We start from the raw sequence: 15,117 nt of genomic DNA on the forward strand, positions 1-15,117 counted from the left end.
ATCACTGCTGGTCTTCTCAAATCAAACACAACAAGTTGCTGTTTCTTCTTCGTTTGTGGGTAAACGTGCCATGCTTCTTCTTCTCTGACGGTCGCGCTGTTACTGTGGTTACACGCGTGGATACTGCCTACCAGCGGTTTGCGCGTGTGTTTGCACGTCGACGCAAAAGTATAAATGAAAACCGACGCGGAACCTACGCCGTAGGACCTACGCACAACTATAACGAGCCCTTTACTTGCACAAGAAAAGTGTAAACCAGAGGACCCAGAACAAATGACAATTCCCAGCAAGCAAGAGCCATAATTTTACCATCTAGGTTAACTGGTCCTTCTAAGAGTACAGTAACCCACTTTTAGCCAAAATAACCTTGCATTGTGATTACAATATGTTTGGTAGACCCCCAGGCTGTGTTTGGACAGCTTGCTTGCAAAATTGTTAGGGTTAGTTTGGTTTATATATGCATTGTGTAGCGCTGTGCTACTGTAGCTCTAGTAACACTGTTAAACTGGACCGCACCTAATGGGGAGCTTTTTGCATAAGCCAAAGTGGCACAGTGGTTTATATATAGCATATTATAAATATAAGACCAATACATTCAGTTGGCCAATACCACTGAGAGTGGTACAAAACTTCCAATCTCATTTGTAGGGTGACACACCTTATAACTGCCAATCAAGAGTTTAGCTGTGAGATCTTACCAGGCCATGATAGAAATGTGGCATTAAAGGAAAAGAGCGACATTGTGTTTGGTTTGAATGGGCAGACTGTTAAAAAAGTCTCCTGTGGGCTGGTCTATTTAAGAGTGTTAAGGGTGAGAGAGTGAGGGTCCGTTCTTCATTTCCAATCTTGAAAAGAACTGATTTATGGCAGGCCGGTGTCTCCTGGGGAGATAACAGTCGACGTGCCAACTGCATGTAGCTTTCTATGGACAGCAATCAGAACAGTGCCAATGGCAGAAAAAATGTTATTTTGAAGAGATAACGACGTTCAATTTCAACCGAGAGGCCTTGAACTTTGAACTCCGTCAACGGCTCACCAAGTTTCCAAAATTGCTCCAAACAAGCAGTGAAGTGAAGTAAAGGATTGCTTCTGAGCAACGTCCTGTATAATGGGTTACCAACCCCGACCCTGCCAAAAGCCACACGTACACGCAAATTAAAACCAATCGACCAATCAAGAATCTGCCAATCATATGCGACGACGTCTCTCGGCTGATTCGTAATTGCGTTTATTAACTGCCTCCTATTAGAATAAATTTGCATTTTGATGAGGATCAGGCAGATGGAGATGTGTTGTGAGGGAATATCATGTCGGTGGAGAGAAATGCTACAATTCACACCTTCATTAGACGGAATAGCAAATGCAAGCATGCTATGGGCGCTCTACCCTGCGTCTACAAAATCATAATCCGGAATAGGATACGATAAAGCTCGGAGTGTGTGTTTGTTTGTGTGTGTTTGTTTAGTTGGCCTTTGCTGATATCCAAGCCTGACCATTATATAAAACCAGCAAATAGACGAGATTTCTTTTCTAAACTGAAATAAAATAGTTTTATGTTTAAAATCTGAATTGAAATCAGCATACAAATCAAGTGCAAGTCAATATTATAGGCAAAGCTTCTGTTCTTTAAATTAAATTTCCTTTCTATAGCTGCCATATTGAGCAATGCAATTTCTTCTATTGATTTTTCTACAAGTAGTTCTGTCAGCTACTGTCTCTGCTTCACATGTATATCCTCTTATTCATCGCTGAATCATTTACTGTACAATGTATCAAGAAGATTTAGCATAATGAAAAACACCACGCCGTTGTTCGATTAAGCTTAACTCTGAAAATACGGGTTTAGCGTAGTTACATTATTAACTTGCGCTAAGCACCACAGATTTCTCTCCGCACCACTGTCGCCATTTATTTCACTAGCTTTCATTTGCCAAATCATTAATCTGTGGTGATCTCTGTCTTCTTGCTTGATCTGCAAGTTGGCATGAAAGTGGAATACAAATTTTCTTGGGCTGTGAAAATGTTTAAAAAACAAAAAAGAAGCCCTACATAAAGGCACTAGAGTATTTTACATTTCATTGTCTCTCAGTACATAGTTGTATGTGCACAAACATCCAAAAAAGCGTGCTGTTCTCTCTGAGTTTCAATATGGTAAACATACATACATCAAAATTAGCAACAGACCCAAATATATCCCACTACTACACTGAATTCATACAATTCTGCTGGATACTGAACCTACAAAACACACAAATGTATTCCATTAACCCGATAATGAGTTTACAGCTATCAAAACCACACACACACAATGTGTTTTCGAATCATCTCTGCAATTATCATACTTTCAGAATGTACGTAAACGGCAGAATGAAACAGCTATTGGGTGGCAGTAGATGAAAACATGCGAGAGGTTGAGTGTTTCACCTCGTCACTGCTGCTATGTATTTCCATTATACTACTACAAAGGGACCAAACCCAGTTTTATAAGTATCTGTGTCCTCTTGACCCCAGATCCCATAATGAGAACGAGTTGAAGGTTGCATCTTGGGAAGTATACTGTAAAAACCATAAGGCTACTTCAATTTATATGTGAATTTAAATTCAGGTCTTCAGCTCTCTCTACATTTACCTTGGGAACTCAACTCCCTATTTTTCTCCATCAACCCATTTTTGTTAGAACATTTGAGATTCCCTGAAGTGCTTCACCTGTGCTCAATGTCTTCACCCCTCTAGCAAAACACAAACTTTCTACCATCCAGCCAAACATAGCAGGGTCAAGCAATGTTCTGGGATAGTGGATAAAAAGTATAGTGGTGCAAAACATTTAGGTTTGTATGATGAGTTTTACATTTCCTTTTGCTGAAAATTACCAGTGAATAACAGCTTAAGTATAAAATATATTCTGTGTACAAAAGACAGCAGATTGGTTAGCGAATATGGAAGTAGCGATTGTTGATCATGATGTATATCCAACTGAAGCGGCTTCTGAAATGAGAAAAGAAAATGTAGGACGGGACTTGATCGAGAATTTATTGGACAGCTGAAAGTTTAGCATTGCTAACAAAATGGAGGCAGATTTAAATGCCAGTTTGCAGTCAGTGGTGGTGGATTACAGGAGCAAGTGGTTTTGGCTAGATGGGATACAGCTATGGCCAAATCTCACAAGATGTTGTGTTTAAGGTTATGTTTGGGGTAGGATTAATATAAAACAGCAATTCTGGGTAGATAGGATACAGCTACAACCTAAATCCCATGAAATGTTGGGTTTAGGGTTAGGTTTGGGGGTGGGATTAGTATGTAAACAGCAGTTATGGCTAGATGGGATACAGCTACAGCCTAAATCCTGTAAAATGTTGGGTGTAGGGTTAGGTTTGGGGGTGGGATTAGTATGTAAACAGCAGTTATGGCTAGATGGGATACAGCTACAGCCTAAATCCTGTAAAATGTTGGGACTAGGGTTAGGTTTGGGGGTGGGATTAGTATGTAAACAGCAGTTCTGGCTAGATAGGATACAGCTCCAGCCTAAATCCTGTGAAATGTTGGGTTTAGGGTTAGGTTTGGGGTGGAATTAGGATGTAAACAGCAGTTCTAGCTAGATAGGATACAGCTACAGCCCAAATCTTGTGAATTGTTGGGTTAAGGGTTAAGTTTGGGTTGGGATTAGGATGTAAACAGCAGTTCTGGCTAGATGGGATACAGCTACAGCCTAAATTCCATGAAATGTTGGGTTTAGTGTTAGGTTTGGGGCTAGGGTTATAAATAGCGCTCATCCGGTGAGATTTCATGAGATTTTGTCCGTAGCTGTATCCCTTCTAGCCACAACTGACATAAGTCTCCGATAGCCCTGCCCTCGTGTCATTCCTAATGACAGGAAGTCAAGAGAGACTATTTCGAGGTTAACGTTTTTGATTAAAGATTATGAGGGCACATGAATAAAAAAAAATAAGGTTAAAACAGGTTTAAACATTACAATATCTCAAAAAAAGTTTTTAATTTAAATTGCAAGGTGACTTTACATACAACTTTGTTGTATATGTATGTATGCACATTCTGGAGAAAGCTGTTTTTATTTATTGCAAAGGTGCATTGCTCTGTCTTGATAAGATATACATGCGTTTTCCAGTACACATTTCATCCAATGAATTATTTTGCTTTGTAACTAAATCCACTTATGCGTGAAAATGTACGATGTACAATGAATTATTAAATCTAACAACTCAAGTTTTATTTTCCCAATGCTATTTATTTGTAGCCCAAGGCTGGTACCAGCAGCTAATACCAAAGTCAGATTTTTATATTGATTTAACCCCAACATACACATACAGTACATAAACACATGCATGCTCACACATACAGATAAATTTAAAGTCCAAAAACAAACATGTGAAGTGAAGATCAAAAATATAGCAGCATATTAACACATTTAGATATCACACCCTACTCTTGCGCAAACCAGACATGGAGAAAAAAGATTTCTATCTTAGAAACTGGGGAACAAAAAGCAAAAACCAATGTGCATCCATTAGCATGTTCTGCTAACGGCGTCCCCTGCTAGCTATTTGATTATAATTAAATTATATTGGACCTGGGAGAATCCTGAGACTCCTTTGTATTTTTAGTCTCTGTAGAGACTCTGTGTTCTGGTGACTCACGAATAGGAAAACATACAGTATATATTGACTACATCCAAATGCATGCATTTCATAAGTTAGCATAAATTAGCTTTGTTTGTGACTCAGTAATGATAGAGCTAACATAGACTTGACTTGCTTTTCTTTAGTCTTTTTCCCTCACTGATCAAGGCTTTAAAACAGAGCGCTGTGAAATGCAGCAGCTCATCAGGAACGCATGTTGATGAGGAAGATGTGATCGGCCTCATTTCCCAAATGCACCTGAACTTGAAACAATCAGCACGGTTCCACGAGAGAGTCTGCGCCACATGTTGCCACATCAAAAGCCACGCTAGGTGCTCAACTCTACCGTGCAGCACTCTTGTGTTCACATCCAGAAATGAGTTAGCACACAGCTTGCGGCCCTCTTGTGGCTTTGAGAGCAAAAAGGCTCCAGTTATCGACAAGACACAAAAGAGTCTTGTTCTTTAATAGGTCAAAGGCACATTCAGGTCAAGAGGTGTGAAAAGATATGGAAATGAAATAAAATAAACAAATAATAAGGACCCATATTGATTCCAAAGTATAAATGATTTGGATAAACATACATATTTATACATGGTTTACATTGCATTTATTCATTTGGCAAACACTTTTATCCAAAGTTACTTACGGGGACACATTGTACTTCTACAGCTTTTAAAGTCAGTGTAGATCTGTAATGTGCACAAACTATTAAGTACCATAGAAACCTATGCAAAGATGAGCTCATCATTTATAACAAAAGCCATTTCTTAACTTGTCTACATACTGTACATCAGCTTCAACACGCATTATAGATGGTCCAAAATAATGCAAGATTGGTAGATGCCTCTGCTCGTTTAATTCTCATGTTGTTATAAATGGGTTAATACTAAAAGATGCCATGACACAACGTTAGTTCCTGTCACAAACCTCAATAAATCTTCCCACTAGCGGAAAAACAAACAACATGATGGTATTTATTTTTCGCTCTCCAGGAATCGAGACTGAATAGAAGGCAGAGATATCATTTGCGTTCCCCATCAAGAACAGCGTGTACTTGATGAGAGCGGATGTCAACTGTAATTTCTGTAATTCCTGACTTCTCTGTAGGTTTAAAATGAATGTCTAACTTTGCATATTAATACAATCAGTCATAACAATTCGTTATTGATTTTCTTTCATTTGGCAGGACCAAACCGCATTAGTGAATCTTCATTTGCTAGAGGAATCATTCAATGCAAACACAATTGTCACGTTGGCTGAACTTCTTTTATTTTCAACCCGCGTCAAATCTGCCGCCCGTGGCAAATAGATTTGGAGAGAAAGAGCGCTGGATTTTGCGAATGAAAGTTGTCGTGTGGCTAATGCACGCTGCCTGAATATCAAGCGGATGTAATGAAGTCATTTATCTGAGAAGAGCCAGTTTCCTGCTATTCTGCCGCATTCATTAGGCTGTCAGAGCCCAAAATCTTCTCAGTGCAGTCGAATATAATCAGCATTAGCCAACAGAAAAAGCAAACATGAAAGTAAATGTCAAACTTTAGCGCCAACATCGAAATAGGCCAAATTTTAAATAACCCATTATCTGATTTGTCACCTTTTATTCTGTTATCATTGGATAGTTTGCTTTTCCCAGACATAAAGCCACACCCGTTAAAACGTCTAGTCATATTCTTATTGGCCGTGAGAGCTTTTGGGGGAGTGACGAACATACCGTTTACAGTCAGAGAGACTTCCTTCTCCGCAGCACCGACACGAGGAACTACCGCACGGCAGACGTACTTCCCGGCATCCTCTTGCCGGACGGCCCTCAGCGTTAGGATGTTCTCATTGCTTAGCACCTGTGGGCAAAGATCAAGACGTTAAAAAGAAGCTGGCCGGAGTCAAAACAAATCAAACCTCACAAATGGGCAGCAAGGTTTGAAAAAGGCCCGGCTTCTCAATTATTAAAATCCAATTTGGGTCAGATGTGGAAGATTGTCTGAACATGGGAAATGGTGGGTGATAGCCAGCCAGGAGAGAAATGAGACACTTTCAGACAAGCTGAATTTTTCCTCGGTTGGTGCCAGAGACAAACACAGGACTGTGTCACTATCCTTCAGTGAGTAATAGGATTGTGGCTACTCCTAATGTTTTCTCTTGGCATCCGTGTACGGCGCTGAATATAAACACTGTCTGCATGCTATTCTGTCCTTGTCTTTAGATAAAAAATGACCTGCTATGTTGTGACGCTGCCCACAAGATGTTCAGAAATAGACAGGATTTTATTAATAGATCAGAGATTTATTATGAAGAAAACAACATTGATGTTTAAAATAACGGATGAAACGTCGAACGATGTTGTCTAAACAACAAAGTATCATGCAGCTCCTAAAATAGGATGCTGATGAGGTGATAGGTCTGTGTGATAAAACATTGTTTTATTTTGAATATTAAATAAACAGTTCACCCAGCTTTTGGCAATATTGGAGCTTGACAGCACTAGTTCTCATTCACTCTTATTTTTGATCGAAAAAACATATTTTTTAGAAAGTGTTCTACCAAAAACAGAAAGTTATAAAGATTTATAATGATATGACGGTGACTAACATACTCTTTCAAACTTAAGCTGTTTACACTTGGCATGCGTTTTCATCGATCGGATCACAAGTGGACGACGTTAATGCCAGGTGTAAACGGTGTTCAAAACGTTTTGAGCTCGTCCACTTTCGACCACTTTCAACCACATTCTGTAGTCGAAACCCCTTTCGATCGGATTGCTTTTGTAGTGTAAACGCACATGTGGTTGAATGTGTTCGAACAGCCACTGAGATACTAAACACAATGTTTTACGTCTTTTCTGACTTCTGGCGCGAACACACAAAGAACGGCACTATTTTTAGCCTTTCATTGATAAAACTAAAGCGGCTGAACAGTTTCATTTTGCAAGCGTGTGAAAGTTGATCAATTGCGCAAAAAATTCAGAGAAAGCTCTAACATATGCATGTACAAAACACTGTGCAGCATGTTTACTTACAACACAAGCAGTGGACGCCGACATAATATTAGTTTGCATCCATATAAACTCATAATTACTCCCGCTCGCGTTTAAATGACAGCGGAGAGACTCGCCCACCGTCTCACAGACAACCCCCTCACAGTATTCAGGACAGAAGCGGTCAAAAGTGGACAAAAGAGACGGATTTAAATACCAGGTGTAAACGTGATTTGTCTCTCTCGGGTACTTGTGATCCGATCTATGAAAACACATCTTAATACCAAGTGTAAACAGCCCCTTAGTAAATCTGACCTCAAATCAAGGTTTGCAACTTACCACTCCAGAGCCCCTCTTCATCCATACAATAGTTAAAGATGGATTTCCTGTCCAGGCACAGTTGAACACCGCATCCGATCCCAGGTCAACCTGTAAAGACTGCGGCTCCGCAGCCATCCGAGGACCAACTGGAAAAATAACCAAATGATTAAATACAGTATATTCTGAGAAATCACATTTTTAGGCATGTTTAGTTTAAACTGGAAATCGGTGGCACCAACAAATGACTGTATAGTATGGATATCAAACTACCAAACTATGAACAAATAAAAACGACTCACAATAGACGTCCACATTGCGGCTGATGTTGGTGCTTCCTAGTGGGTTGGTGACCTCACAGGACACAGGCTCTGTGAAGAACGAATGGTCCACGATGACCTCATAGGTGTCTCCAGACACTTCCTTTATAACACTTCCTCCTTTTGCCCACCTGTGTGTTACAAAACATGCATATATGTGAATTTGTCTGTGAAATCTAGACCAAAGGCTCATAATCTAATTTTTTTAAATTATGTTCTTTACATAATGTGAGATGATTTTAAAACAGTAAATCACCAAAAAATGACTTCAGCTTCACAGATTGGGTTACATATTGTAGGATGTTATTAGGTAACCGTAATATTGGAAGAAGAACACGTTCCTGCATTAACAGCTTATCCATGTCTTCCACTATATACAGTACACTTAATTTTAAATCTGAACCCTTCCTAGCCGACTAAGATAATGCGATACATATCCTTAAGTTCTTTTCTTAATGTGCTTCACATCCGCGCGTCTAGAGAAATGCATTAAACCTCTATAAGTTGAACTTTCTTTATAATGGAAGAGAAAGAGCTATCATTATCCTGCCAGACTCACTATCAAAGCAAAGTGGAACCCGATTTAGAGGTTACCATAGCAATAACAGGAAGACCTGGCTTCTAATCCATCTGTTTCTATCATAGTCATCAATGAAGCATGATAGCTGCCTGTCTGTAGATGGTTAGAGATGTCTAGCAAGAAAGACAAGCACCTTCCCGAGGAGCCTGTGTCTCCAAGCCCGCTTTTTCGAGCAAATGATGACACTTATGTGACAAATCATTGAAGTGAGATATCTCTGCATGCTTCAGCATGTGTCTTGCCTGGATACCGAGTTAACAACACAGTGTCCCATTATATCCAGAATGGAGCCAGTCTGGCAAAAACAAACCTTGAAATGCCTAATAGTACTGTAAGTTGCCCCCTGCACAAAACCACTATATGCCAAAAGGACCTTGCGACAAAGGTGCAGGACCTATTTTTTTTATACTGTCAAAATAATACATCAGACCGAGTATGTCACTTGGTCTGTCTATTTTGTGGCAGTAGATTGTTCGCTGCTGGCATCCACGATGGGACAAATTTGTACAAGCCAGTGTCAATGGAGAGCGGGTGTCACAGTTTGACACATGGGTAAATATTTCAATGAACCGTTACTTTCAATAGCCTGTAACTCCTGGCTGTGGAGTGCCAGAGAGAATTAGCGTTTTACAAAGGCAGTTTTACATATCAGTACATTCAAAGCAGCTTGCTAGACTGGTGCCAAAATCCCACAATTCACCTGCTCTGTGGGAGAGAGCGCACAATTCATTACCTCTGCAACTAACTCCTACCATCTGTGGGTCCCGATGGAGTGTCATTTAAACGATAACTGTCTCCCTCCTGACTAAATTAAAATAAGAAAGGAGAGGAGTTGTAATTGGCCTAGCTCGCTTGCTCGAGAATCGTTGTTTCGTGTTGTTAACAGAAGCGACTCCGAAGACAGTCTGCTAAATCTGCACGGGCGCACCTGGGCTTCGAAAAATATTCAAATCGGGACAGACGGGTGCACGTGTCGCCTTCGTCCTCGACATAATTGCTCTGAGGGAAGAGAATATGCGATGCTGTGAAACTTTATATTTATGTGCAATTACAACCGCAGTCACCTGGTATACGTCTACCAGGTGGAGTTTTTCCTTCTCGTGGCAATGTACTGCATAAATTACACAAAGCATTTTGTAGCAGCTGCTACGTTATCACATCAGATGATCGACTATGCTGCAAATTACACGAAGCTATCAGAATGATTATCAAGATATTTTCTGTTTTAAGTAACTGCATTTATATTCATGCAGTCGGCAGATGCTTTTATCCAAAGACTTTTAATTCGTTTGTTTGCACACTGATGCAGCTTTCACACAGGACACGGTGTGCCCTGCGCTCACCGCTGGGTTCAGCGCAGCCAAGATGGATGCCCTGTTTCTATTGGCCATGGGGGTAATCGTCACAGAGTGAGCACAAAAGTTAAACTATTTTGAACTTTGACCTGTTCTCTTTGGTCGACACAATAACAAACCGTCCTTGCGCGGCAAGCCATTGAAATGAATGGGTTTCATAGCACTGCATAGACCATGTCCTGTCTGAGAAAAGAAAACCTATGATCTTGGCTTTGCTAGTGCCATGCTTCACCAACTGCGCTAAAGGAACATATGAAGAGCTCAGATACAAAACTCTTTAAGGGCATTTAAAAAAAACTCTTCACTGCCCTTTCTGAAAAAAGGTAAAAGGCTAAAAAAAATTGGTCAATATCCTAATACCGTATTTTTCGGACTATAAGTCGCATCAGTCAAAAAATGCTTCATGAAGAGGATAAAAAAACATATATAAGTCGCACTGGACTATAAGTCGCATTTATTTAGATTTTTTTGTTTTTTGCTGCATATTTTACTAATTGCAGTTTCTAATCTGCAAAATAGGATTTTCTTTTTAGAGGCATTTTGTTTGTGTTAAGTCTTCCTCAGTTGTCTTTAAGTTTACAGTTTCAATTATTTTTTTCAGGGGAAGGCTACAGGAGCAGCATATAACGCCCTCTGGTGGCTGTAGACAGTAATGTTTTATATTGGTTCATGTTAATTTTGACATATAAGTCGCACCTGACTATAAGTCGCAGGACCAGCCAAGCTATGAAAAAAGTGTGACTTATAGTCCGGAAAATACGGTATATTCGGTAAACCTCACTTAACCGAGTAAACAATGTACATGCACGTCGTTCTTCCCTGCATTTAGAGGACTTTGCTAAAAATAGTTCTGGCAATAAACAATCTCTGCAGACAAACTGGCATTTCTAAACGGCCTGAGAAATTATATATAATCTAATTTGATATTATTATATGTATTATATGTGCCGAGAGCTTTAGCTCAATATCATTATATCATTTCTGACAGAGCGTTTACCAGCTTTTGCATCTGAGCTCTTCATATAATGTAACTAACATTGTTTTTAAGCATGTCTTGTGAAGTGAACATTTATTTTGTTTTACCTTTTAATTATGGTGTAGCGGTAAGAGTATTGTGGCAGCCCATTCACATGAAATTACGTACCTATAGTAACGTCATTTTTTTTTATTCTTTTCCGTGAAACTGTCACGAATTTCTGCATTTTTTTGTGATCGTATCACGAATTTCTGTTTATGTGTCATTGTCACGTATTGGTTACTCAACTGTTTTGTCCTAGTTTCTTACCATTTTCACTTCGGTTTAGGGTTAGATTTGCATAAAATGACATCCTTACCCAAACCCAACTCTAACCCTAAAGCCAGGTGACCATGTTTTAAAATTTAGAAAATATAAAAAAATTAATCAGAAAAAATAGTATAAAACAAATACCTTAAGTGACATCCTAATGCAAACACCAAATCTAACCCTAAACCGAAACAAAAATGGTTTGAAAATAAAAAAACAGTTGAGTAACCAATGCGTGACAATGACACATAAACAGAAATTTGTGATACGATCACGAGAAACTACGGAAATTCAGTATCAAGAAAAAGAATAAAAAAACTACGTGACTAGGAACATAATTTTGTGAGACTGGGTAGATTGTGGAGCAACAACCTTACGAGCCTTTTTGTTGGGCAGTAGTCAATAGGCAAACATGGAGATATGTCAGAGTAACACCAACATTGATGTTAGTGTGGAATATTTATCAATAAAACTAACAGAACAAAACTGAGACAGTACAGACCAAAGAAGCCACATGTGTTAGTTTTAAGTCCACTGGGTGCCAAGCTGGAAGGTTTGGCCTGCAGGAAAGACCCAAATGTTGGGTTAGCTTTGCCGGAGCTGAGGGATTCAGTGCTGCACATCGAAAGAGCCAAAACATCCATGAGCACAGAGACTCCACTGGGCTTAAGTCAGGATCTTCTCAACAAATCAAATGTGATCTCCCAATAGAGATCAAACAGATACTCAAAACAGTGTAAACTTTAGTTCACCTGTATTATTCTGGAGTGTAGGGCAGATGGTATTAGGCGGTACAACATTTTTTTCATTCCTATAAGGCACATTCCCATATTTATAAAATATTACAATGTTTTCCACCACTATGATGATGTGTGGTATCTCAAATCTCCATATTTATGTAGTTTCATTTACTTTAGTGAATGAAAACCTACAATAAAGAAGCTCACATTTACCACAAATGTTGCAAAATCCTATACTGGCAGGCAGCAAATAATCGTAAACATCTAATGAATATTTGATGCTCAGGAGAAGTTTTAGGTCCAGCAATTCCACTTTTACCCTCACATATTGTTTCAAATAAAAAATAGCCAAAACACAATGTTTGTCTCTGGTGGTTCATTTGGATAGGTTATGATAGACATACAATATTTCTGTGCAATCAACAGCTATACAAATTGGATTTTGATGGATTCATGTTTTTTTTATGGACTGGGACAGCTGATATTTCAATATTCATTTGAGCGGGACATGTGCAGGAGATGGTGAGTCTGTCTTCTCAGTCTGGAATCTTGCCACGCACACATTCCAGGTTATAACAAAGCTGCTGTTCACTCCATTATGATACCATCACAACATGGCCTTTCATTGGCCGCTATCACCGCTCGGGACAGCCGCCCAGAGTTTCATTTTCTGTTTGGAGATATCGACTGCATCTGCAGCTGTTGGTTAGTGTTTCATGTGCCGTTTCGTGGTCGATGAATCATGTCTGGCTGCTTCTGAGTGTCGCTGGGGAGCACGGACATGGAAAACAAACAACCAAACTGCGTGTGCGCATCAAACACTCAATGAGCAAAGCCATTAGCCCGCCATGAAAACCTTCATCAGTTACCTCAAAAACTGTAGAAATATGCAACAAAACTATTCCTGAACCAGCAAAAACCAGCTTGCACAACAACTAAAACATAGTTGTTATGATGATGATTGGACAGTAAACGTGTCCAGGAGCTACATAAACAAAAAATACACAATAAAGGTTGTTAAACACAAATTACATAAATAAATAAATAAAAGATAGACAAAATAATATCAATTATAATAATAGCATATATCTTCAATATAGCAATATATTGTTGCTGTCCGATGAAAACCACATATGTCCATTTTGCAGATTTTGAGATTTTTTGACGGATTGAATGTCCAGTTTCATTTCTGTATTCAGTATGCTTCACATATCTAAATGGCCAATGAAAAGTTCATGTCTTCTGATTTTCACGTATATCTATTTGGTGTCAAAGCTGTCAATCACGCCGCGTATCTCCCGCCCTGTGGAAGCATCTCGCCGGTCTCGTAAAGTTTCATCAAAGCTCAGCACTGGATAGCCGAATAAACATAGTCTGGTGAGACAATGACTTTCCTTCATCGAGGTAAACGTTTCCCCCCTGATGCCAGACGTACGTCTAGGAGTGACAATATTACAGTAGGACTGTGCAAACAAAGTATCTGTCTAGCATTACCAGGTCAGTGTATTGATTCATCGTCCCTTCATAGTTTGCAAGAGACATTTAATAAATTTATAATTAATATTAAATAAACGAATCGTATTTAATAAACTAAGACGTAAGCTATTTAATAAACTGAGCGTATTCATCTGTCAATATGAAACGTGACTTGGCCATTCTAATTAATGATCGGAAGAACGCGTATCGACCACCGTTACTGTAAAATATGCACGTATGTCCATTTAAACTCAATTTTGGTCAAATGTGGATTATATCATTACACTGGCAAGAATATGGTTACATGTAAAGATCCTGTACCAAGTATGACAACGCTACATTCAACTGCTTTTGAAATACGATGTTTTTTTTCACTTCCTGAAAAGTAACCGTTTTGGACATACGTGAGTTTCATCGTGCAGCGGCGATATACTAGCAGAATATTCAATATACTGTATATATCGAAACTTACAGAGACACCATCAAGGTTTTCCAAGAAATGCTGTGTTCACTCTTATGAGACGTAGCATTTTTTCCGGATTGACACCCACATATTTTCCTACTCTCATATTATGAAATGAACTAGACCGGCAATGATCCATCTGAATGCACATGATTTCGGGTACTTACCACTTTTCACCACGCCACATTATGTCAGAGACTCGATAATAGCATTTCTACTTCAGTCTCTCAATCAATGGGCAACAAAATTACCCCATGTTAATGTCAGGGATATTTTAAAGCACTACGGCCCGTAAGTCCTTGTAGGAAAGCCATCATTAATTCAGACTTTGGCTCTGAAATTTTTATTGCTCTCCCACAGTGAAAGTCATCAAGGCACGCGTCAATCACGCGACTTATTAAATTCGCAAGCGAGATGCCACAAAATTCCTCCAGATCAATGTCAGCATTTGGTACAGGGCACACAGTAGTTGTCGATGAGAGAGAGAGAGAGAGAGAGAGAGAGAGAGAGAGAGAGAGAGAGAAAAGCATATGGTCATCACAGAGAGGACCTGTCTGGAAAGTTTACAATTTCAAATCTTGAGAACTTCATGTTAGACGCTCACATTATTGTCCTGTCCTTCAGAATATAGACTCTGACAGGTGCACATCCTAATGTCTATCCGTAGAGACAGTACATGACATCTTGCATGCAGGTAACATGACATCTTGCATGAAGTCAATACAATGTGTATACATTTCCTGACAGTCTTGTGACATTCTGACATATTCGGATATATTGTTATGCCACTTTCATTGTCTGTAACTCAAGTGCAAAACCGAAATGGACAATGTTTTCTCCATTCCTAAAAAAAATAAGAAGCTAACCCCCCAGGCATGATGGGTAATCAAACGCGGGCGTGCCTGATTCCAGCATCTGTCATTTCAAAAGGCCACAATCTATCCAAAAGAAACATCACCGTTTGTCCACCTG

General features: G+C 39.3%; 1 protein-coding gene across 6 annotated transcripts in view; it reads right to left on the reverse strand.

Annotated features, from left to right (window-relative positions):
• Window positions 1–15,117, reverse strand: part of kirrel3b (kirre like nephrin family adhesion molecule 3b) — a 214,101-nt gene that overhangs the window by 15,624 nt on the left and 183,360 nt on the right. For all 6 annotated transcript variants that reach the window (XM_055174430.2, XM_055174432.2, XM_055174433.2 and 3 more), the window contains exons 7-9: window positions 8,229–8,377; window positions 7,948–8,075; window positions 6,349–6,475 (exon numbers count right to left, since the gene is read on the reverse strand). In XM_055174430.2, the coding sequence (XP_055030405.2) occupies window positions 6,349–6,475; window positions 7,948–8,075; window positions 8,229–8,377 (404 nt within the window). The remainder of the gene's footprint in view (window positions 1–6,348; window positions 6,476–7,947; window positions 8,076–8,228; window positions 8,378–15,117) is intronic.

This window comes from Misgurnus anguillicaudatus, chromosome 15 (assembly GCF_027580225.2).
Source record: "Misgurnus anguillicaudatus chromosome 15, ASM2758022v2, whole genome shotgun sequence".
Classification (NCBI taxonomy): Eukaryota; Metazoa; Chordata; class Actinopteri; order Cypriniformes; family Cobitidae; genus Misgurnus; species Misgurnus anguillicaudatus.